This window comes from Chiloscyllium plagiosum, unplaced genomic scaffold (assembly GCF_037043375.1).
Source record: "Chiloscyllium plagiosum isolate Xiang-an unplaced genomic scaffold, Cpla_swu_hap1 HiC_scaffold_43, whole genome shotgun sequence".
NCBI classification, from domain to species: domain Eukaryota; kingdom Metazoa; phylum Chordata; class Chondrichthyes; order Orectolobiformes; family Hemiscylliidae; genus Chiloscyllium; species Chiloscyllium plagiosum.
Genome location: NW_028270181.1, coordinates 19,826,217 through 19,852,142, shown reverse-complemented (window position 1 = coordinate 19,852,142; position 25,926 = coordinate 19,826,217). Strand labels below are relative to the sequence as shown.

Sequence of the window (25,926 nt, the reverse complement as noted above, 5' to 3'; positions counted from 1 at the left end):
CTGCTGCTGAACGCATTCATCAAATCTGAAAAGTGCCTTTGGAGAAATTGTTCGACATGAAGGATGCCTTTTCTCTGTTTGCATGGAGTGAAGGTACTGGGTCAGTCTCTGTTCAGTTCAACCTTTGCTATATGTGATTTTTTTTTAAAAAAAATGGTGAGAACAATATAATTGAGTACTTCAGTCATACAGTTGAGACCATCCAACCATCTGTAAGTAATAATAAAACAGAAAAATGCTGGAGAAACTTAGCAGCTCCGATAACATCTGTGCAGAAAGAAATGAAATTCAGCTTTTGAGTCTGAAATGGTTCTTCCTCAGAAGCAGAGTCATATCGAGCTGGAAATATTAACTCTGTTTCTCTCTCCTTAAATTTCTCCAGCATTCTTTTCTCTCTTTCACTTTGCGAGCATCTGCTTTTATCTGGAAATAGCACTCGTATTGTTTGAGGATGGGTGCTTGTGAGACTTTTCTGGACCAATATCTGAACTTGGTTACAATTAAGATATCAGAATTGCCATCATCTGTTAAACCAACACTGAACCTGTCAGGCAGTTTCATTGAATTTCATGATGTTTTAGGCAGTGCATTAGTCTCACATAATTCACAGTGGAGTCTCAGTTTCTGGCAGACCCATTTTGTTTTAAGTAAGATATTTGCACTTGTGAGTTTATTTGAGAAATTGGCAGTGAAAATTCTATTCTCTATAATGTTAAATGCTTAAGAGAAAATATATATTAAAAATGATTATCAATGAATGGCTGAAAGGAACCATGATTAATATAACTAAGAAAATCTCTATCTTGAAACAATGTGTTATGTTACTCTTTCCAGCTGGCGGGTCCATCGCTTGGAAGAGCTATCAAATGAACACAGTGCCTGTTGAATTTGTGCTGCCTCTGTGCTCATAAAATTTAGGTTTCTACCCAGGATTTGCTTTTTTCCATAAGCCCCAACTGCAAAATCTTTAATAAAGATTACAATCCTTCAGGAGGTTTTGTAAATGTTATTTATGAAAATCTACAAAATGTTAGAACTGCTAGCTAAAGTCTAAGTGGAGAGTTGGCACAGTCTCTGCAGCCTCTAGGGAATCAAAATTGTTGAGTAATATCACTATCATAATGGTGCCAGAGAGTCAAAGGTACTGCTGTAAATCAGTATGTAGACATCAGAATGATTATTCCAGGCCATTAAGCCACACAGCCGCCGCTGAAATTGATTCAGTGTTGGATATCTATAACTGTGAATGCATAGCATGCCAGTTGATTGCAATTTCTTTTGAATATCTAATGCCTCTTTATTGTTTATTGTAAGGAGACTACTTTTAGTGTAACCTTGGTTTAAGAAGCCATGCAGCTGCCTCTTGACTTGTATTGTCAAATACCATTTCAGCATCAACACTGGCCAAATTCTAAGCTATTTAAACAGTTGTAAACACCCAGTTAGGCATTGAACTGGAGAATTTCAGCTCCTGTGCTACAACTCCAAGAACTCTAATACCTCCAAAACAGGCATTTTATCTATCCCTCACATCCTTCGCTCTGTCTTAGGCCATCAATCAATGCCTTCATTGGTCGACAGTTCCCTTCCTCAGCCCCTCCTTGCTGCTTTAACATCATGCTTAAAACTTGTCTCTTTTTCACAAAAGAAAACAAAGTTTTGCGGATGATGAAGATCAGAAACAAGCACAGAAATTGCTGGAGAAACTCAGCAAGTCTGGCAACATCTGTGGAGAGAGAAAAACAAAGTTAACGTTTGGGTCCAGTGACCTTTCCACAGAACGGACAGTAGCTTGGAAAAGGTGGTATTTCTCTCAATGACAGGGGGTGGTGGTTGTGGGGGAGAGAGAAAAGTTAGAGTCAGAGGCACAGTCAGACCGCAGAGGAACTGGCCCTTCAGTCCAATCAGTCCATGCTGACAATAATCCCAAACCAAACTATTCCCACCTGCCTGCCCTTAGCCCTTATCCCTCCTAGTTGTGGGGGAAAGAGTGAGTGGATAGGTATTGACGGAGCCCAGAGAGAGAAAAAAAATTAGGCAGACAAAGAGATAGAAGATAGTATGCCAGAGAAGAAGAAAAGCTGATAATGGGGACAATGAGTGGATGATAATTGATGTTATGTACCTGGACTTTCACAAGGCTTTTGACAAGGTTCCACACAAGAGATTCTCAAGGAAAATTAAAGCTCACGGTATCAGAGCTAATGTATTGACATGGATCGAGAACTGGTTGGCAGACAGGAAGCCGGAAGTTGGAATAAATGGGTCCTTTTCAGAGTGGCAGGTAGTGACGAGTGGGGTGCTGTAGGGTTCAGTGCTGGGATCCCAGCTGTTCACAATATATGTTAATGATTTGGAAGAAGGAATTGAATGGAATATCTCCAAATTCTCAGATCACAGTAAGTTGGGGGGGCAGTGAGGAGTGCTGTGAGGAGGATGCTGAGAGGCTGCAGGGTGACTTGGACAGGCTGGCTGAGTGGGCAGATACTTGGCATATGCAACATAATGTGGATAAATGTGAGATTATTTGTTTTGCTCACAAAAATAGGAAGGCAGATTATTTCCCGAATGATGGCAATTTAGGAAAAGGTGAGGTGGGACAATCTCCTAGTCTGAGAAAGGAGAGTCTAGCTCTTGCGGGAGTTCAGCAAAAGTTCACCAGACAGATTCCTGGGATGGCAGGACTGACATATAAGGAAAGGCTTGTACTTGCTGGAATTTAGAAGAATGAGGGATGATCTCATAGAAAAATATAAAATCCTGACGGGACTGTTTAAACTAGATGCCCGAATAATGTTCCTGGCGTTGGGGAAGTCCAGAACTAGGGGTCACAGTCTTAAGATTAAGGGGTGAGCCATTCAGGATGAGATGAAGAAGAATTTCTTCACTCAGAGAGTTGTGAATTCTCTCCCACAGGAAGCTGTTGGGGCCAGTTCATTAGATATATTCAAGAGTGAGCTGAATGTGGCCCTTGCAGCTAAAGGGATCATGGGGTATGGGGAGAAAGTGGGAGTGGGATACTGAGATTTCATGATCAGCCATAATTATATTGAATGGTGTGGCAGGCTCGAAGGGCCGAATGGCCTACCGCTGCACCTGTTTTCTATCTTTCTGCAATGGGTTGGCTGTGCTGAAAGTAGCCCATCCCATGACAGAGTTGTGGTGTGGGGTTGGGTGTTGGTTGGAAAGATCATGGAATGAGATATTCAGGTTTCACAAATGCTACCTGAGTACACTGTGTAAGTAAACTTGGAACTTATCACTAGAGGCCACGTGTAAGTGCAAATTCCTGATGGAAATGCATTCTAGCAAGATGTAGGTTTGAATGCTGAAGACGTTTGTCCTTTTTTCTCCACATCAGAACAGGAATAGGCCATTCAAGGCCTTCAAGGCTGCTCCATTATTGAATTAGATCATGAATGATCATCTCCCTCAGTATCGTTTTCCTGTATTATAATCAGTGTATCAGTCTCTGGATATCTGTTGATTTCTGTCTTGAGCATGCTTAATGGTTGAGTTTCCATGGCTCTCTGGGATGGAAAGATTCCAAAGGTTCACTACCCTCTGAGTTAATAAGTTTTTTAGAACATAGAACATAACAGTGCAGTACAGACCCTTTGGCCCTCGATGTTGCGCCTGTGGAACCAATCTGAAGCCCATCTAACCTACACTATTTCATTCTCGTCCATATGCCTATCCAATGGCCATTTTAAATGCCCTTAAAGTTGGCAAGTCTACTACTGTTTCAGGCAGTGCGTTCCATGCCCCGACTACTCTCTGAGTAAAGAAACTACCTCTGACATCTGTCCTATATCTATCACCTCTCGATTTAAAGCTATCTCCTCCCATGCTAGCCATCACCATCTGAGGAAAAAGGCTCTCACTGTCCACCCTATCTAACCCTCTATTATTTTATATGTCTCAATTAAGTCGCATCTCAACCTTCTTCTCTCTAACGAAAATAGCCTCAAATCCCTCAGCCTCTCCTCGTAAGACCTTCCCTCCAGACCAGGCAACATCCTAGTAAATCTCTGAACCCTTTCCAAAGCTTCCATATCCTTCCCATAATGCGGTGACCAGAATTGTACGTAATATTCCAAATGTGGCAGCACCAGAGTTTTGTACAACTGCAGCATGAGCTCATAGTTCTGAAACTCGATCCCTCTACCATTAAAAGTTAACACACTGTATGCCTTCTTAACAACCCTATCAACCTGGGTGGCAACTGTCAAGGATCTATGTACTTGGACACCAAGATCTCTTTGCTCGTTTATACTACTAAGAATCTTATCATTATCTCCGTTCCTATTACTCCTTGCAAAGTGAATCACCTCACACTTTTCCATTTGCCACCTCTCAGCCTAGCTCTGCAGCTTATCTATGTCTCTCTGTAACCTACAGCATCCTTCGTCACTATGCACAACCTCACCGACCTTCGTGTCGTCTGCAAATTTATTAAAACATCCAGGTTATTTATATAAATGACAAACATCAGTGGACCCAAAACAGATCCTTGTGGTACCCCACGAGTAACTGAACTCCAGGATGAATATTTCCCATCAAGCTAGCCAATTTCTGATCCAAACAGCTAAATCACCCTCAATCCCATGCCTTCGTATTTTGTTCAATAGCCTACCATGGGGAACCTTATCAAATGCCTTACTGAAATCCATATACACCACATCAATCGCTTTACTCTCATCCACCTGTTCGGTCACCTTCTCAAAGGACTCAATAAGGTTTGGGAGGCACGATGTACTCTTCACAAAACTATGTTGACTATCTCTAATCAACTTATTCCTCTCTAGATGATTATAAATCCTATCTCTTATAACCCTTTCCAACACTTTACCCAGAACCGAAGTAAGGCTCACTGTTCTATAATTATCAGGGTTGTCTCTACTCCCCTTCTTGAACAAGAGAACAACATTTGCTATCCTCCAGTCTTCTGGCACTATTCTCGTAGACAATGATGACGGAAAGATCAAAGCCAAAGGCTCTGTAATCTCCTCCCTGGCTTCCCAGAGAGTCCTCAGATAAATCCCATCCAGCCCAGGGGACTTATCTATTTTCACACTTTCCAGTATTGCTAACACCTCCTCCTTATGCACCTCAATCCCATCTAGTCTAGTACCTGTATCTCAGTATTCTTCTCAACCACATTGTCTTTTTCTAGTGTGAATATTGATGAAATGTATTCATTTTGCACTTCCCCTATCTCCTCTGACTCTATGCAGAACTTCCCACTACTGTCCTTGACTGGCCCTAATCTTAGCTGAAAATGTGTTGCTGGAAAAGCGCAGCAGGTCAGGCAGCATCCAGGGAACAGGAGAATCGACATTTCGGGCATAAGCCCTTCTTCAGGCCCTAATCTTACTCTCGTCATTCTTTTATTCCTGATATAGCCATAGAAAACCTTTAGGGTTTTCCTTGATCCTATCCGCCAGTAACTTTTTATGTCCCCTTCTGGCTCTTCTTAGCTCTCTCTTTAGGTCTTTCCTGGCTAACTTGTAACTCTCAAGCGCCCTAACTGAGCCATCGCATCTCATCCTAACATAAGCCTTCTTCTTCCTCTTGAAGAGAGATTCAATTTCTTTAGTAAACTACAGCTCCCGCGCTCGACAACTTCCTCCCAGCCTGACCGGTGTATACTTATCAAGGACCTGCAGTAGCTTGTCCATGAATAAGCTCCACATTTCAATTGTGCTCATCCCCTGCAGTTTCATTCTCCATCCTATGCATCCTAAATCTTGCCTAATCACATAGAAATTGCCTTTCCCCCAGCTATAACTCTTGCCCTGCGGTGTATACCTATCCCTTTCCATCATTAAACTAAACATAATGGTCATTATCACCAAAGTGCTCACCTCCCTCCAAATCTAACACCTGGCCAGGTTCATTACCCAGTACCAAATCTAATGCAGCCTCGCCCCTTGTTGGCCTGTCTACATACTGTGTCAGGAAACCCTCCTGCACACATTGGACAAAAACTGACCCATCTAAAATATTTGAACTGTGGTATTCCCAGTCAATGTTTGGAAAGTTGAAGTCCCCCATAACAACTACCCTATCACTCTCGCTCCTTTAGATGATCATCTTTGCTATCCTATCCTCTACACCTCTGGAACTATTTGGAGGCATATAGAAAACTCCCAACAGGTTCTTTCCTGTTTCTAATCTCAGTCAATACGACCTCAGTAGATGAGTCCTCAAACGTCCTTTCTGCCACCATAATACTGTCCTTGACTAACAGTGCCATACCACCCCCTGTTTTACCATTTTCGCTGTTCTTACTGAAACATCTAAATCTCGGAACCTGCAATAACCATTCTTGTCCCTGCTCTACCCACATCTCCGAAATGGACACAACATCGAAATCACAGTTACCAACCCATGCTGCAAGTTCACTCACCTTATTCCGGATGCTCCTGGCATTGAAGTAGACACACTTCAAACCAACTTCTTGCCTGCTGATGCCCTCTTGCAATCTTGAAATCTTAGTTCTGACTTCATTACTCTCATCCTCCCGAATATTCGAATTCCAATTTTGGTTCCCATTCCCCTGCTGAATTAGTTTAAACCCATCCAAAGAGCATTAGCAAATATCCCCCCAGGATATTGGTACCTATCTGGTTCGGGTGAAGACCACCCTGTTTGTAAGGGTCCCATCTACCCCAGAAAGAGGCCTGTTCCCTGTTCTTCTTCAAACAAATTCTTGTTCCCACCAATAATAGACAATAGGTGCAGGAGTAGGCCATTCTGCCCTTTGAGCCTGCACCACCATTCATTATGATCATGGCTGGTCATCCTCAATCAGTATCCTGTTCCTGCCTTATCTCCATAACCTTTGATTCCACTATCCTTGAGAGCTCTATTCAACTCTTTCTTAAACGAATCCAGAGACTGGGCCTCCACTGCCTTCTGGGGCAGAGCATTCCACACCCACTACTCTCTGGGTGAAGAAGTTTCTCCTCATCTCTGTCCTAAATGGCCTACCCCTTACTTTTAAGCTGTGTCCTCTGGTTCGGGACTCACCCATCAGCAGAAACATTTGTCTGAGCTAATCCTTTTTCTTTTCACATATCTGAAGAAGGTATCACAGCCCATCATTATCGTCCTTACTAGCTCGCATTCAAATTCTCTTCCTCAATCCGTTTCTTTACAAAAGGCCCTACTTTTGCTGGGTTCTAAATTGCTCTGATTTTCAGACTTACCACTCACTCTGGCATTCTTCAAAACCACTTTGTTTGACCTAATGGAGTCTTAAACTTCTTTTGGTAACTGTGGTCGATTTACCTTTCTTTTTGATGTTTGTGCCTTAGAGGAACCTTTATCTATCTGGTATATCTTGTTAGGTAACAGCTATTGTCAGTCCATCACCAAATATGTTAGCATATTTTTACAATCCATCATGGCCAACTTGCCCCTTATATCTTCATAATTTCCTTGGTTTGGATTTAAGATCTATATTATAGAGAACAGCAGTCGCTGTGTACATTATTAGAGAACAGCAGTGCCTGTGCATATTGCAGAGAGTTCTTCACTGGTTTCAGAAAGAAATATATCACAATTAAATTTAACACCAGATTCTATCATACTGTGGCAACTACATCTCAAAGGTTCCTTTACAGCAACATTATTAATTGACTCTTTCTTCATATACAAAGCTAAATCCAAATAGCCTAACCGTTGTTAGCTGTTCAACGCACTGCACCAGAAACATATCTTGTGTACATATTCCAGGAATTTATTCTCCACAGCATGAGTACTGATCTGGTTAACCCAGTCTATGTGTAAATTGGAGTTGTCTATTATTGCTACATTGCCAATGTTACATATGCCTCTCATTTCCTGACTCATGTCATGCTCCACATTTACGACTAAGGTTTGATAGCCTATAAATCCCACCAATGTTTACCCCTTGCTGTTCCTTTGCTCTACCAAAACTGATTCTGCATCTTGATCCTTCATTCCAAGATCCTTTCTTACCAGTGTCCTTATCCATTTATTAACAATGCAGCATCACCTCCTGCCTCAGGAATGATGAAGGGCTTTTGCCCGAAACATCGATTTTCCTGCTCCTTGGATGCTGCCTGACCTGCTCTGCTTTTCCAGCACCACTCTAATCTTGACTCTAATCTCCAGCATCTGCAGTCCTCACATTCGCCATCCTGTAATGTTGCCTCAGTAATGGCACTTGAATCACACTCATTTACCTCAATTTGTACATTCAAATTATCAACCTTATTATGGATGTTATGTACACTGAGATGAAATGCCCTTAACTATGTTTTCTTTACAAAGCATTATTTCCTATTCTGACTTTATTTGACACTTGCCTATGGTTTGCCTGCTTTCTACTTTCTCCTTTTATTAATTCTGTTTTCTTTGAAACTGAAATCTTTGTCAGGTTCCTGCCCATCCAGATTAAACCCCTCCCCAACTGCCCGAGAGAGTATACCTCATAGCTCGTTAGTTCTGATCCTGTTAAGATGTAACCCATCCACGATTTGCAGGTTCCCCCAGACCAGAACTAGTCCCAATACTTCAGAAAGCTGAACTCTTCCCTTTGATGACAGTTCTCCAGCCAAGTCTTCAGTCTCCCGTATCCTCCTATTTCTGTGACCCTACTAGAAGAGATCTTGATTTTTGTATCTCCATACCAGCTCACCTAAAATCTGATTTCAAGACCTCGTCAGCCTTCCTCCCGCCTTGTAATGTATCCAAACCTGGGTACTATTTGTAACGCAATTCCAAAAGAATTTGTGCCAAGTTGCATCTCTTTGTGTGTTTTGCACAGTGTACTATTTACACCAGAGAATCTGTAGCAAGGAGAACAGATTGGTACAAAAGATAATGGAATGTTTATAATGAGACGAACAAGGACATAGAAGGAATAAAAATATACAACACAACGAACAGTTGTGTGACCAGACAGAACAGCAGCAGAATTATAAATGTGACCAGAGCTGATAGTTTGTTGGACGAAAGCTACTGCAACATTTGGTAGCACACACTCAACATGGAGAAAGATCCCACCGTGCTTTACAGAAGTATGATCCAAAGCAAAAAGTCATTTAGGCAGAAACAGAGAAATAGTTTGGTCACTGAGGAACACTTTTAGGATGGTTCAAGAAGGGGAATTCTCGAATGTGGAACTTTGATGGCTGCAAAGGTAAGGAGAAGGAAGTCAGAGATCAGCGTGTAAGGAGTGGAGAGTTTGGGGGATAGTTAAATAGGAAAAATGAAGCTCTACAGATAGAGAGATATGAAGTTAAGTAGGAATTTAATCATGAGTTTAACAATTTCAAATTAGTGGGAATGAGGTACCAGCTAACCTTGGGTTTCAAGAGCTTGATAGGGTAACGTTTGAAAGTTTGTTTCCCCAGTCTGAGGAACCTAAAACATGAGGCTAAAGTCTCAGGATAAGAGTCCAATCATTTCTGAGAAATTCAGAACAAACTTCCTCATTGACAGAGTGGTAAATCTTTGAAACTCTCTACACCAGAAAGTTGTAAGGGGCGAACTTGAGGGGTGGGGGAGGTTGGGCATGCCAGTCCCATTCTACACGATGAAGATAATGCCACCCAATCTTGGGGCACCAATTGCTGATTCATGGCCAGCAGTTTGGCTAAAGCTATCAGAGGTGACAGCATCCTCCTATCTCAACCTCCTCTTAGCAACACATCTCATCCCTCAACCCGCCCTCTTCTGATTTACAAGTTGTAGTTAGTGTAAGCGCCGTGATATAAAGACCTCCTCTGTCCTTTCTCAGTAAGTTAGTATTCACCCTCCCAACAATGTCCATGCTGTTGCCAGTCTGCCAGCTGAAATGATGCTTTCCAGTGCCAACCATTGTAGACCCAATGCTGTTCGAAGTCATTCTCCAAGACCAGCTGCAGTCTTCTCCACTGACTGTCAGGAACCTTGCATTGGCCGTGGTACAGCCACTCAGACAAGGCTGCCTTGGAATACCAAGACAGGCAAAAGCATAATAAGGATTTGTTAACTTTTGTGTGCAATACAGCATGAATACGTTGATAAATTTTGGTTTGGAATTTTTATTTTGTGGTGGTTTTTAGCTTTGCGTTATAGCTAAAGTAAGCATTGTAATGGTTACTGCCTGAAGAAAGATGAAGTGTGATCTTGGTAAATGGGGCATTTGGGGTGGTAGTTCCAAGTCTGGCACTTGGCTGAGTTATTTGTGGGCAGCATGGGTGTAAAGAGGCTATTGAGATTACTCTCTCCCTTCCTCTTCCTCATTTTTCTGCTCCTGAGTTGATAGCAACGACTGTACCCTCATGATGGTGAGAATGTTGAGGAGACAGAAGACCACCATGTATCTTGGCACCCAGTCTGCAGGTTGCTAAGCAATGGCAACATTTATTTATGCACTGCTGGTTTGCTCCATCACATTCCATGGAGCAGCATATGTCATAGGTTGTATACCAGAATCCTCAGCATCAAACTGTTTTGACCCTGCCTTTTGCTCACATTGGCTGAAATGCAGCCAGCAGTAGTTACACAGTGAACTTATTTCATTCTCTCGACGTGGGCATCGCAGCATTCATTACTCTTCTATAGTTTTGCTTGAGAAGGTGGTAGTGAGCTGCCTTCTTGAACTGCTGCAGTGCTACTGACTACAAGTACTGTTAGGGAGTGAATTCCAGGATTTTGGTCCAGTGACACTGAAGAAACAGTGATATATTTTCAAGTCAGTATGGTGATTGGCTTGGAAGGAAGATATCTGCTGTCCTGTCCATCTGGATGGAAGTGATCATGGGTTTGGAATGTGCTGTCTAAGGATCTTCAGTGAATTTCTGTAGTGCATCTTGGAGACAATACACATTGCTGTGACTGAGAGTCAATGGTGGAGGATTTCTGCTTATGGATGTAGTGCCAGTCAAGTGAGTTGTTTTGTCCTGGATGATACCAGGTTTCTTGAATATTGTTCACGTTGAAATCATCCGGGCAAATGGGGAGTATCCATCACACACCTTACTTGTGACTCGTAGATAGTGGACAAGCTTTGGAGTGTCAAGAGGTGAAATACTCAATATAATGTTTATAGCCACTGTGTTTATGTGGAGGGTCCAGGTGAGTTTCTAGTCAATAGCAATCCTAAGGATAGTGATGGTGGGAAATTCAGTGATGGTAACACCATTGAATGTCAAGGGACGGTAGTTAGATTATCTCTCAATGGAGGTGATCATTGCCTGGCATTTGTGTGACACAAATATTACTTACCACCTATCAGCCCAAGCCTGCATATTTTCCAGATCTTGTTGCATTTGAAGGTGAACTGCTTCACAGTATCTGAGGAGTTGCAAATGGTATGAAACATTGTGCAATCATTGGTGAGCCTCCCTGTTTCTGACCTTACGGTGGAGGGAATGTCATTGATGAAGTAGCTGAAGATGGTTGGGCTGAGAACACTATCTAGAGGAATTCCTGCAGAGATATCCTGGATCTGAGATGACTGATTTCCAACAACTACAACCATCTTTATTAGTGACTCCAACCAGCAGAGAGTTTGCCCCCCGATTCTCTTCAATTCCAGGTTTGCTGGGGCTACTTGATGCCACACTCTGTCAAATGCGGTCTTGATGTCAAGGGCTGTCACTCTCCCCTCACATCTGGAATTCAGCTCTGGAACTATTGCAAAATAAATCATTCTGACTGCAACCAGAAACTGGGCATTGGATCTCTGACTCTCTGGCACTAGTTACACACCAGATGAATGTTGAAGGAGTCAAATCTCTTGCAGTTTGGGACTTGGCAAAGTTGGCATGTGACACCCTGCACAACAAGCAAACCTATAACAAAAACAGAAATTTCTGGAGAAGCTCAGCAGATCTGGCAGCATCTGTGGAGAGAAAGCAGAGTCAATGTTTCAGATCCAGGAACCCTTCTTCAGAACTATTCCAATAAAAGGTCACTGGACCTGAAACGTTGACTCTGTTTTTTTTCTCCACGGATGCTGCCAAACCTGCTGGGTTTCACTAGCCATTTCCATTTCTGTTTTGGATTTCCAGCATCCACAGTTCTTGGGCAATCTTAGCAAGGTCCCAATTTCGCTGCCTCTCTGTGGCAAGAGAGGATGTAATTAGCTCTCAGAGGAGAGCCTCCGTCAGGTTCCTTGTGCACCAGAGGCTGGCACACTGCAAGCAGTCACTAGTGTCTTCAGTTCCAGCCTAGAAGAAGCCAAACACATTAAAGTTTGTTGCCATGGTCACCTTTACTGCATTGTTTGTCATGCTCTGTGGTGGCAGTAGTGGCTGCAGTAAGTAGCAAAGTCTCATGGGGCAACCGTGTTGACACAGAGGACACCTCACACCCCCTTTCCTGATTAATGTTTTTTAGATTAGATTAGATTACATTACATTACAGTGTGGAAACAGGCCCTTCGGCCCAACAAGCCCACACCGACCCGCCGAAGCGTAACCCACCCATACCTTTACATTTACCCCTTACCTAACACTACGGGCAATTTAGCATGGCCAATTCACCTGACCTGCACATCTTTGGACTGTGGGAGCACCCGGAGGAAACCCACGCAGACACGGGGAGAACGTGCAAACTCCACACAGTCAGTCGCCTGAGGCGGAATTGAACCCGGGTCTCTGGCGCTGTGAGGCTAACCACTGTGCCACCATGCCGACCACGGTAGGTAAATTACTCCCTGAGGATTTAGAGGTGGATTTGGCTTTCGCTCCCTCCTATTCACTCCCCCGGCACCTCCTCTTGCTCTGCATTAGCACCAAGTCCTGCTGTGTTCCAGTGGAATACCCACCACGACACCCTTGCCTGGCAGCCGCTGGTTGATGCCAAAACTTTGAAGTTAGCGCGAGTGCTTTTGAGGACCTCCCACATCACTTCCTGGAGGGTTTTGCAACTTGAAGCAATTAAGGAAAGCACGGACCCACTTGCAGGTCAGTTGCTGATTGCTGTGACTCTACAAATCCTTTGATCCCTTCTTTAAGTAATGCCAGTGGGGATTCTTCCTGCTGCACAGAAAGGGCATTGGCAGGAGCGCTAAATTCACACGTGATACCACTGGGCAATAATCCACATTGTGGGATGATTGACATCATGCCCTGCATACATCTGGCAGCTATTCACCACATTTGGGGCGGCACAGTGGCTCAGCGGTTAGCACTGCTGCCTCACAGCGCCAGGGACCCAGGTGCGATTCCACCCTTAGGCGGCTGCCTGTGTGGGGTTTGCACATTCTCCCCGTGTCTGCGTGGGTTTCCTCCGGGTGCTCTGGTTTCCTCCCACAATCCAAAGATGTGCAGTTTAGGTGAATTGGCCACGCTAAATTGCCCACAGTGTTCAGGGATGTGTAGGTTATGTGCATTAGTCAGGGGTAAATATAAGATAATTTAGGGTAGGGGAATGGGTCTGGGTAGGTACTTTGCGGAGGGTCAGTGTGGGCTTGTTGGGCCGAAGGGCCTGTTTCCACACTGTAAGGATTCTGTGATTCCACATTAGAGCTGACACCTCCACCTGCATGGCAAAAACGTAAACATAGGAATAAGAAGGAAGAGTCTCTCTAATTCACTCCAATTATCTCTGATCCGATTGTAACCTCAAATCCACACTTCCGCCTACCCTGATAACCTTTCACCCCCGGCTTATCAAGACCCAATCCACCTCCTCCTCAAAAATATCCAACGATCCTGCTTCCACTTCCAGCGTTGCCTCTCATTTTTTTCCCAGGTTCCGGGAGCTTCCCAGCTGCGGCATTGACTTCGAGATCCGGAAATCAGTGAGATGAATGGAATGGAAGCATGGAGTACACCATTGCACAGCTTAGCTTCGGTCACCTTTTCAGGAACAGAGTTCCAAAGACTCCCTTCTTTTGGAGAAAAGCTCACCTATTGTCTGCTTTAAATTGGTGCCACCTGATTTTTAAACAATGTCTGCTAGTTTCAGATTCTCCCACAAAAGGATACATCCAGTCCACAGGAAGTAGCTTTGTGTGTTTAAATCAAGTCATCTCTTACTCAACTCCCAGAGGATACTAGCCCAGACTATCCAATCTTTGCTCACAGGACCATATGACATAGCAGCAGGATTAGGCCATTCTGTGGAGAACGATAGAGACCGTGGGGAAATAAATAGCAACATCTTGAAAAGTGTCCATATTACAGAGGATGAAGTGCTGAACATCTTAAAATGCATAAAGGTGGATAAATCCCCAGGACCTGATGAGGTGTACCCTAGAAATCTGTGGGAAGTTAGGGAAGAGCCCCTTGCTGAGATATTTGTGTCATCATTAGCCACAAATGAGGTGCCAGAAGACTGGAGTTGGCTAATATGGTGCCACTGTTTAAGAAAGGTGGTAAGGAAAAGCCAGGGAACTATAGACCAGGAGACTGACATTGGTGGTGGGCAAGTTGTTGGAGGGAATGCTGAGGGACAGAATTTGGAAAGGCAAGGACTGATTAGGGATAGTCAACATGGCTTTGTGCTTGGGAAATCATGCCTCACAAACTTGATTGAGGTTTTTTGAAGAGGTAACAGAGGATTGATGAGGGCAAAGCAGTGGATGGGATCTATATGGACTTTGGTAAGGCATTCCACAAGGTTTCTCGTGGTAGACTGGTTAGCAAGTTAGATTACATGGAATAGAGGGAAAACTAGCCATTTTGATACAGAACCAGCTCAAAGGTAGTAGACAAAAGGTAGTGGTGGAGGGTTGCTTTTAAGATTGGAAGCCTGTGACCATGAGTGTGCCACAAGGATTGGTGCTGGGACTTCTGCTTTTTGTCATTTTATATAATTGATTTGGATATGAATATAGGAGATATGGTTAGTAAGTTTCTGGATAACACCAAAATAAGAGGTGTAGTGGACAGTGAAGAAGGTTACCTCCGAGTACAACGGGATCGTGATCAGATGAGCCAATGGGCCAAGGAGTGGCACGTGGAGTTAAATTTAGAAAAATGTGAGGTGCTGCATTTTGGAAAGGCAAATCAGGACAGGACTTATACAATTAATGATAAGCTCCCATAGAGTGTTGCTGAACAGAGCCACCTTGATGTGCATGTTCATAGTTCCTTGAAAGTGGAGTCGCAGGTAGACAGGGTAGTGAAGAAGGCATTTGGAATGCTTGCCTTTATTGGTCACTGCATTGAATATAGGAGGTGGGAGATCATGTTGCATCTGTACAGGACACTGGTTAGGCCATTCTTGGTATACTGCATTCAATTCTGGTCTGCCTCCTATAAGAATGATGTTATGAAACTTGAAAGGCTTCAGAAAAGATTCACAAGGATGTTGCCAGGGTTGGAGGGTTTGAGCGAGAGGGAGAGGCTGAATAGGCTGTGGCTGTTTTTCCTAGAGTGTCGGAGACTGAGACGTGACCTTTTAGAGGTTTATAAAATCATGAGGGACATGGATAGGATAAATAGACAAAGTCTTCTCACTGGGATGGGGGAGTCCAGAACTAGAGGGCATAGGTCTAAGGTGAGTGGGAAAAAATTTAAAAGGGCCCTTCGGGGCAACATTTTCACGCGGAGGGTGATGCGTGTAGAGAATGAGCTGCTAGAGGGAGTGGTGGAAGCTGGTACAATTGCATCATTTTCTGGAGCCAATGAACTGTTGCTAAAGTATAGTCATTGTGGTATAGGAAGTGCCATAATCAATTTGCTCACAGTAATATCCCATAGTCAATGATTTGATAATGATCAAAATTTGTTTTGAGTATGGTTTAAGGTATAAATATTGGTCAAATTACTGTGGAGAGCTTCTTTGCTCTTGGAAATAGAATGGGATCATTTAAACTCACCTGAGAGAGCATGTGGAGCTTGGGATACCAAATCCCTGTGGATTCTTATGCTGCTAAGTATCTGCAGGTTGAAGAAAAGATGGGGAAAATTCACCTAGAAAGAGTTGTTATCATAGAATTCCAACAGTGTGGACGTAGGCCATTCAGCCCATCAAGTCCGCACAGCCCCCCTGAAGAGTATCCCAGCCAGACACACTCCTCTACCCTATCCCTGCAATTGGCATTTCCCATGGCTGATTCATATAACCTACACCTCTTTGGTCTGCTGCTCCAGAACATCGGTGTGGAGCATGGATAGGATAAATAGACAAAGTCTTTTCCCTGGAGTGGAGGAGTCCAGAACTAGAGGGCATAGGTTTAGGGTGAGAGGTGAAAGATATAAAAGAGACCGAAGGGGCAACTTTTACACGCAGAGGGTGGTACGTGTATGGAGTGAGCTGCCAAAGGAAGTGGTGGAGGCTAGTACAGTTGCAACATTTAAAAGGCATCTAGATGGTTATATGAATAGGAGGGGTTTGGAGGGATATGGGCTGGGTGCTGGCAAGTGGGACTAAATTGGGTTGGGATATCTGGTCAGCATGGACGAGTTGGACCGAAGGGTCTGTTTCCATGCTGTACATCTCTATGACTCTATGAGTGGATGCCTGTAGATGTGGCACCAAAAAAGCAGGCTACTTTATCCTGGATGGTGACAAACTTCTTGAGTATTGTTGGAAATAATACAAGTGGAGAGTACTCCATCATGCTCCTGACTTGTGCCTTATAGATGGTGGACGAGCTTCAAGGAGTCAGGAGGTGAGTTACTTCCTGCAATATTCCAAACCTTGATTAGATTTGATTAGATTAGATTAGATTAGATTAGATTACAGTGTGGAAACAGGCCTTTCGGCCCAACAAGTCCACACTGACCCGCCGAAGCGCAACCCACCCATACCCCTACATTTACCCCTTACCTAACACTACGGGCAATTTAGCATGGCCAATTCACCTGACCTGCACATCTTTGGACTGTGGGAGGAAACCGGAGCACCCGGAGGAAACTCACGCAGACACGGGGAGAACGTGCAAACTCCACACAGTCAGTCGCCTGAGGCGGTAATTGAACCCGGGTCTCAGGCGCTGTGAGACAGCAGTGCCACCGTGCCGCCCTCTGGCCTGTATTGTAGCCTCTGTGTTTATGCAGTGAGTCCAGTTGATTTTCTGGTCAATGATCACCCCCAAGGTGTTACTAGCAGGGAATTCAGTGATGATAACATCATTGAATATCATGGAATGGTAGTTGGTTGTCTCTTATTGGTGATGACTATTGTCTGGCATTTGTGTGATGTGGATGTTACTTACCACTTGTCAGCCCAATCCTGAATATGGTCCAGATCTTGTTGCATTTAAACATGGACTGCCTCAGTATCTGAGGACTCACTGAACACTGTGCAATCATTGGCAAACATCCCCACTTTTGACCTTATGAAGGAGGGAAGGTCATTGATGAAGCAGCTGAAGATGGTTGGGCATAGGTCTATCCTGAGGAACTCCTGCAGAGATATCCTGGAGCTGAGATGACTGACAACAACAATCACCACCATGTTCCTGCATGCCAGGTGTAAATCCAACCAGCAGAGGGTTTAGCCCCTGATTCCCATTGATTCCAGTTTTGCTAGGGCTCCTTGATGATGTTAAGGATTCATTGCACCTCTGGAATTCAGCTCTTTTGTCCATGTTTGAATGACAGCTATACTGAGATCAGGAGTTGAGTGGCCGTGGGGGATCCCATACTGAGCACTACTGAGCGAGATATTACTGAGCAGATGCTGCTTGATAGCACTGTTGATGACACCTTCCATCACTTTACTGATGATCTAGAGTAGACTGATGGGGCAGTAATAGGCTAGGCTGGATTTGTCCTGCTTTTTGTATTGAAGACCTAACTGGGCAATTTGCCACACTGTTGGGTAGAAGCCAGTGTTGTAACTGTACTGGACGAACTTGGCTAGGGGAGCGGCAAGTTCTGGAGCACAAGCCTTCAGTACTATTGCTGGAATGTTGAAATGAACCTTGTACCTGAATGTGACATTTTTTCACACATTGTGTTCGATATCTGACAGTTTTGATACTTCACCATCCATAAGTAACAACTCAACTTGTGTCATGTCCAAATGAAATGTCATGCACACCTTGAATCTTGTTAAAGGACCTGCCAGTGATCCTGCTGGTGTGGCAGGGGATGTTTTCTTGGTGTGAGTGATGCAGAGCAGGAATGCCTTCTGTTTGATCTCTCAACTGTCTCAGCTGGTTAATCTCAGCCAGAATGTGGGCACTGAAAGAAACTTCTGCTAGACAAGAAATGGGAGTGGTTGTCTAAAGCTTGTACTCATGATCTCTATCCTGTGACTCAAACAGGATTACCATAGTCACATTTTTTGGTTGGTTATTCATGTGTTGTTTGTGGTCCTGTTACTACATACAAAACAGCTGTCCATCTAACAACCTTGACTGCACTTCATCCATATATGAGGCATGTGAACCTAGGAACAATGGTGGTGACAGGGAAAGGCCACACTATCCACTTCGGTACCTTGTGTGTCACATAACACTCCACCCAAAATTATACAAACCTCTCAATAAATGCAGATTATTTTTTTCTTTGCTGTCCAAATACATGTTTGTAGTTATTGGCTAAGAATAGCAACATTTAAGAATGAGGAGCTGGAAGAGGCCATTCAGCCCCTCAAGCCCGTTCTACCATTTAATACGGTCATGGCTGATCTCATCTTGGCCTCAACTCGACTTTCCTGCCCACTCTCCATAATTCTTCAAGCCCTTCCTAGTTCAACATCTATCTATCCGCTCCTTAAATTTACTCCATGTTCGGCATCGACCACACTTTGGGATAGTGAGTTCGACAGATTTGTGACCCTTTGAAAGAAGTAATTCCCTCTAATCTGTGCATATTAAATCTTTCACCCTTTATCCTAAACTATGACCTCTCAATCTAGATTGCCCTGCATGAAGAACCAACCTCTCTGCCTACTTTATTTGTCCCCTTTATCATCGTATGTATCTCAAATAAATATTCTCTCATCCTTCTAAATTATAGAGAGTACAGGTCTAAACTGCACAATAGCTGTTCATAAAACAAACCCTCATCTCCAGAATCAATCTAGTGAACCTCCTCAAATAACGGGATGAAAATTGTACACAGTACTCTGGGGTGGTCTTACTAATGCCTTATACAGTGGGCGGCACGGTGGCACAGTGGTTAGCACTGCTGCCTCACAGCGCCAGAGACCCGGGTTCAACTCCCACCTCAGGCGACTCTCTGTGTGGAGTTTGCACATTCTCCCCATGTCTGCGTGGGTTTCCTCTGGGTGCTCCGGTTTCCTCCCACAATCCAAAAATGTGCAGGTTAGGTGAATTGGCCATGCTAAATTGCCCGTAGTATTAGGTGAAGGGGTAAACGTAGGAGTATGGGTCTGGGTGGTATATGCTTCGGCGGGTCGGTGTGGACTTGTTGGGCCGAAGGGCCAGTTTCCACACTGTAAGTAATCTAATCTAAACAGTTGCAGCAACACTCTCATGCTTGTATACACTATTCCTTTTGCGACTAATGCCAAAATTCCATTGGCCTTCTTTATTACCTGCTGTACCTGCAGACTAGTTCACTGCGATTCCAGCACAAGGACACCCAGATCCCTCTGCACCAAAGCACTGTGAAGTTACCTCTCCATTTAGAAAACATAACCACAATAACCCCAGAGGAAAATTCGGATTTGAAGGGTTTGTGCAGTTTTCGTCAGGACACAGATGGGGGATGCAACCTATTGGGGATAGAAATGGAATATGCGTTGTTTCTTGAGCAGTTCTAATTTTGTCTGTTTAGAAACTTGTCATTATCACCTACTTTTAATTGTTTGTGCCTCTTACTTTGAAACTATTTTTGATCAGTTTTGACAGTTTTTTTTGTTTATTTCTAAAACAGATAAACTTGGCATCTCGTCAGACTTGCCTTAAATATAAAATTTTATGAATCCCGTGAGACTTGACTATGAATGCTTCGGTTGCACATAAAAAGAGCATCCAGTGAGATCATCTGATCTCAAGAACACCGTCAAAAGGTATGTCAAGTAAGTGATCATTCTAACTATTTTGTAGAGATTTCTTTAGATGTTGACAAGCTGCTCCCTTACTAGAATCCCTGCTCTGATCGCTTCATGTCTTGTTTACTCTTTTCCCTCTCCTTTAGCCTTTATCTCACGTTTTGTGTGACAGCTGGTATTTACTGTTGTGTAAGACCGCCTGCAGCGTGACTGTTACGCAATTTTAAAAGAATCTTTTTCAGGCTGCCTTGCTTTGCTTAGCTGGCTGGGATTTTCCAACTATTAATTGTAATGCTTATCAGTCACTGGCTTGGGAATTGGGAAAATCCTGGAAAATAATCCTAGATCATGCTAGAAAATGTTGAAGGGAAAATCCGAGCTTGAATCTCTACATTTGAGGAATTTAAAGCAAAATTTGAACCAACTCATTTTACTTTATAAAATGTTCTTTATTTTTCTCATGTCTTGTCAAAATGTGCCTAATCGGTCCAAGCCTTTTGCTCATTTCTCTTGATATTCTACCTCTGCACAGTATGGTTATTCCACTGTCAAGTGCCTTAGGATATTTATTTCTGTTATGGGTGCTATGTTAGAGTAGTTGGATTGTGAAGGTAAAGTCACCATAGTCTTGCCAAATCATAGGGCTGCTTTCTCAGAGGTAACTCGTGGTGGGTCAACCTGAGGGACACCATGCCTCAGGCAAGGGGAGAGGTTTAAAACAAGGGTCCTTCACGGTAACCTCAGCCAATGCAGGAATTATTGGCATCAGACTGTAATCGCAAACCAGCCAATCAGCCCACCAGTCAAACTGACCACCTTTAAATTGTCCAGTATTTAACAGCAATAATTTTAGGAGAGTTTGTCAATAATAGAAGAGATTGAGTGAAAAAAATGAAAGCTTTATAAAAGTAGTTGTTTCCACAGCCTTCTGCCAGTACATCTAGTACTGCTGTTTGCAAATAAAAACTGAAAAAATTAAAGTGGAATATAATTGGACCTCCTAATAATTATAAATGGAGGGTAATTTTGGAACCATGCCCCTTTTGATTTGAAAATTTGCTACAATTCCATTTATCTTTCCGTCACTCTGAACTTATGGTTAATTGGAAGAAAACAGCACACTATGGATGCTGGAAACCTGAGACATAAAGAGACAATGCTGGGAAAAAAAAAACCTGAGGTGTTCCGGCAAAATCCAACAAATGGTTAATTTGAACAACTGTTAAAAGGTAAATGTGCTCACTACTGGGAGTTGAGAGTTCCTCTCAGACTAACTCTATTTGCAGGATGGTAGCGCTGAGATTTTCCCAGTTTTATGGAAATGGCAGGTGACACATCCCTTTTGTTTGCAACCTCAATGACACTTCCTGCTGGAAACTAACTCATTCAAATCTGAGCGTGAAGCTTGCAAAACAAAATGAGCTATTTATTACAACAACAGAAACTACTGGAAAAGCTCAGCAGATCTGGAAGCATTTTTAGAGAGCGGGATTAGAGTCAGTGTTTCAGGTCACGTGACCCTTTCTCAGAACAAAAGGAGAATTTGCTCACTACCAGAAGTTGGACGTTCCTCTCAGATGAACTCCACTTGCAGTTCTGACGAAGGGTCACTCGACCTAAAACATTAACTCTGATTTCTCTCCACAGATGCTGCCAGACCTGCTGAGCTTTTCCAGCAATTTCTGTTTCTGATTTACAGCATTCAGAGTTCTTACAGTTTTTGTGAGCTATTTACTGAGCAGTGTGAACTGAACAAGGGTGCTAACCTTCAGAGCTTTTCATTTTAAAAAAAAAAGTAATTTCAAAGGGCCACAGCATTGGAAAATAAATATGCCATTGTCAAGCATGGACTCTGCCTGAAGGAGAACAGAAAATGATGGAAACATTTGGTCAGCATTTGTAGAGAAAGCAGATGAGTTAAGTTTTTGGCTGTAATCACATCAGGAATATGATGTTGTTCTATTGACCATAATCCATTAATAAACTGAAACTGAGCATCCTCACTTGAATATTGTTTGAAAAATCCTGGTCATCTCTTAGTTTTGTAAAACACAACTGTGGGTGAATAATACCAACATAAATGAGGATTGTGTGGTAAGTAAAGGTAATGTTGCCATTGTCTTTCCAGACCATAGAGCTGCTCTCTTATTAGAGCGAGAGAGAACTGGTGGTGGCTTAACTCTAGGGACATTTACGCAACTCTTGGATAGGCGCATGGATGATAGTAATATGAAGGGCCTGTAGGATAGTTCGATCTTAGAGTAGGATAAAAAGGTCAGCACAACATCGAGGGATGAAGGGCCTGTACTGTTCTATGTTCTAAACCAGAAGGTCATCGCACCTCAGGCGAGGTGAGGTGTTGAGAAGGAAAGTCCTTCGCAGTAACCTCAGCCAGTGCAGGAACTGAACCCACGCTGTTGGCCTCCCTCAGCTTCACAAACCAGCCATCCAGCCAACTGAGTCGAGAGTGTGGTGCTGGAAAAGCACAACAGGTCAGGCAGCATCTAAGGAAGCAGGCAAATCAATGTTTTGGGCATTAGCTCTTCATCAGGAATAGCTTATGTGTGAAACGTTGATTCTTCTGCTCCTTGGATGCTGCCTGTATTGGCTGTGCTTTCCCAGCACCACACTCTCGACTTTGATCTCCAGCATCTGCAGTCCTCACTTTACCTTATCCAACTAACTGAGCTTACCCACCCTCTAGCTGTGCAGAGGGTAGTTTTTATTTTCAAGAATTACTTTGCTATTGTGATTAAAAAGAAAGAGACTTTGCAACCTACACATATCACAACTGCTGAGTTACCTGTTCCACTCTAATAATGATCGATTCTGTAAACATGAATCCCAGTAGCTGGCAAAAAGGCAGCCATTTCTTTTCATTTATTTCGTGCATAAGCTGACCCCGCCCATTTCTTTTAGCCAACGATGTCAAACTCTTTTTGTACAATTGGCTATTGAAGTCAAACTTGCCCACCTGCAAATCTACTCATTCAGTTTGTAGATCAGCTCTCGATAAGAAGGCAATTTAGATGCATGCTGACAATGATACTACCTCTCTAGTGCACACCGCATCCCTGCCCATCCCTCCCACTACTCGACCAACCTGCATCCGAGAGTCACCCATCGACACATAGCTCAATTCAAGCTTACACTGAGATTGCAAAGCGGACAAATAATTCTGCAGCAGTCAGAGAATTCACTGGATCAGGGAACGATGGTGACGGGTGAGAGCACTTTCACAGTGTGAGTGGTTGCCTTACAATAGCTGTTCAAAACAGTGGCAAGCCTCAGCACATAAGCTGGAAGATGAAGTTGCAAAGTATGTCAGTAAAAGTCGCCAGATCAGACCCTCAGTTTCTCAAGGATCTATCCGAGTTTGTTCCTGAAACAACAGAAAAATGATGTGTTGGAGATTTCAGTGCCAGCCCTGCAAGGTCTTCCAGGTTTATGAAGAAAAATGAATTTGTACTCTGACAGAAAAACTTCAGATAAAAATTTAGGAATAAAAATAATATTGATTGCTTTTGCGTGACTTTTTCCAGGATGGAGTGAGGTTGCCAGGAAACGTCTCTAACTCGGTAAATCTGCAATAGCAAAATGGTGGGAAAATATTACTTTGATAATAGTCGACTCCTTACTTTTTGGAGAGAGATTTAGTGTTTGAAAGCCAAATTTACAGTTTTCACCCCTACTTGAGTATGTTCTGGCTCAGAATGGTCTCTGATCTTGTACAAACAAACAAAATATTGTTGCATTGCTGGAATCATTTGTCTTTTTTACAAAGTTAAGAAACTCAAATTGAAGACAATGCTTGTTATGTAATCAAATACAGATTCCCCCTCTTTAACTGCTACTTATATTAAGTTTTGTGTGGCTTATAATCTGTTTAAGCATCTTATCCCATGAAGATGGTAAAAGAAATAGTGGACACCTAATCTGTTTGTTTTATAAGACTAATGCAATAATGTTTTTGATTATGTTGTCTGCAGTGCCCATTAGAATAGCTGCCATCTTCCAGTTGCTTGCCATTTCAGTAAGCCATCTTGCTCCCATGCAAACACCTCTAACTTGTAGCAGCTACAGTATTCCAACGAAGCATGTTGCAAGCTGGAGAAACAACACCTAATTTCTCCCCCTGGGCACTCAACATTTGAGTTCAACAACTTCAGAGCATGACCTCTGCCCTCCATTTTGATTACAACACTAGCCAGTACCCAGACCCGGTCTTGTTGGTGTGTTATTTGCTTTAGTCCTCAGAAGAAATGGACCCACTTTCTCCTTTCCAAACATATCATTTACGCTGATATTCTTTGTCTCCCTGTCCTTTACCACTATTAGTCCTCCCTTTGCTCTGGAAACCCTCACCATCTGCTCCCAATCTTTCCTCCTTTCCGCTGTGCTGCGAAGTTAAAAACCCCAACTTTCACCGTTCGGACAGATCAGCTGAGTTCCTCCAGCGCTCATTGTTTCTACTAGTGCTGTAGCTGACCTGATGCTACTTGCATTGCCTGGAAGAGTTTGGCACAGCTCCAATTCTGACTGCAGACTGTAGCCAGTGCAAATCCTATCTTCCTGTCTCTTCACTCATTGCCCTGACTCCTCCTTTTTTTTTAAATCTTAGTTGGCAAAGGATGCAGTAGCAACAGAGCGTGCAATTGTAAAGTTTTCCCACACTCTACTCCAAGATAGATCTGGGTGCTATAGCTGGGTCTTTCTGAGTTGTACCTTTACGCAATACAATGACAGCCTGAGCCACAACGTTTCATTTGCCACTATTCCTCTAACTTCCATGATTTTTAACTCCCATGATGGTTGAAAAAAATGGCAGTTCAATACTTGGCATGATAGATGGACATGAAAGGAAGTTTGAGTTTTTGGTTTGTGGTTTGTGGAAGTTTGTGGTTTGATGGCTCGTTTCCTGGCTGTAACAGGCTGCTCATGCGTTATACTTGGTCCTGGAAATGTCTGAGCTCGTTTCTGCTGCATTCTCCCCCATTGTTAATGATCACAAGCTGTCAAATGCAAGGAAAAATTCCAAAGATTGAACTTTCCAAAGGCTGAGGGCGGAGGTGGTGAGTAGCTGAGAACCCCACTGTCCGATTCACAGGTTGATACTTTGTTAGCTAACAAAAGCAGAAATTGTTGGAAAAGCTCAGCAGCTATGAAAAGAAATCAGCTAATGTTTCAGGTCCAGTGACCCTTTCTGGGAACTATGTTGACTAATCCTGCCTGTAAAATTGACCACCACACCCATACATTGGGAAGATTGGCAAGGGTTCCATTTGTTTTTACTACTGCAGGCAGTTCAATGAAGACAGTCGTGGGGTTAGTTTTCTGTTGATAGCCGCTGGCTGTCATCCTGTTGGTAGGTAATAAAGAGCAGCCAACATCTCTATTTGATCAAAGAGTTGATAAAGTGAGGGCACAACTCATTAAAAATGAGTTGACAGAGTTTAATTTAGATAAATGCGATGTGCTACATTTTGGGAGGGCCGATCAGGGCAGGACTTATACACTTAATGGTAAGGTGCTGGGGAGTGTTGCTGAACAAAGAGACCTTGGAGTGCAGGTTCATAGCTTCTTGAAAGTGGAGCCGTAGGTAAACAGGATAATAAAGAATGTTTTTGGTATGCTTGCCTTTATTAGTCAGCGTATTGAGTATAGGAGTTGGGACGTCATGTTGCAGCTGTACAGGACATTGAAGAGAATAGGATCCCTACAATGTGGAAACAGCCATTTGGCCTAACAAGTTCACACCAACCCTCTGAAGGGTAACCCACCTAGATCCATTCCTCTATCACTGTACGTTTACCACTTGACTAGTACACCTAACCTACAGATCCCTGAACACTCCGGGCAATTTAGCATGGCCAATTCACTTAAGCTGCACGTCTTTGTGATTGTGGGAGGAAACCGGAGGAATCCCACACAGACACAGGGAGAATGTGCAAACTCCACAGAGACAGTTGGAGTTGAATGGCTGGAATTGAATTTGGGCCCCTGGCGTAGTGAGGCAGTAGTGCTAACTACTTAGTC

General features: G+C 43.3%; 1 protein-coding gene across 9 annotated transcripts in view; it reads left to right on the top strand.

Moving 5' to 3' along the window:
• The window catches only part of rassf4a (Ras association domain family member 4a), a 269,576-nt gene that overhangs the window by 4,635 nt on the left and 239,015 nt on the right, over positions 1 to 25,926 (top strand). For 7 of the 9 annotated variants that reach the window (XM_087982410.1, XM_087982412.1, XM_087982420.1 and 4 more), the window contains exon 2: positions 19,773 to 19,917. In XM_087982410.1, coding sequence (XP_087838536.1) covers positions 19,911 to 19,917 — 7 coding nt within the window. In that variant the 5' untranslated portion in view covers positions 19,773 to 19,910. The remainder of the gene's footprint in view (positions 1 to 19,772; positions 19,918 to 25,926) is intronic. The other 2 variants (XM_087982419.1, XM_043678856.2) reach the window with 1 other exon arrangement.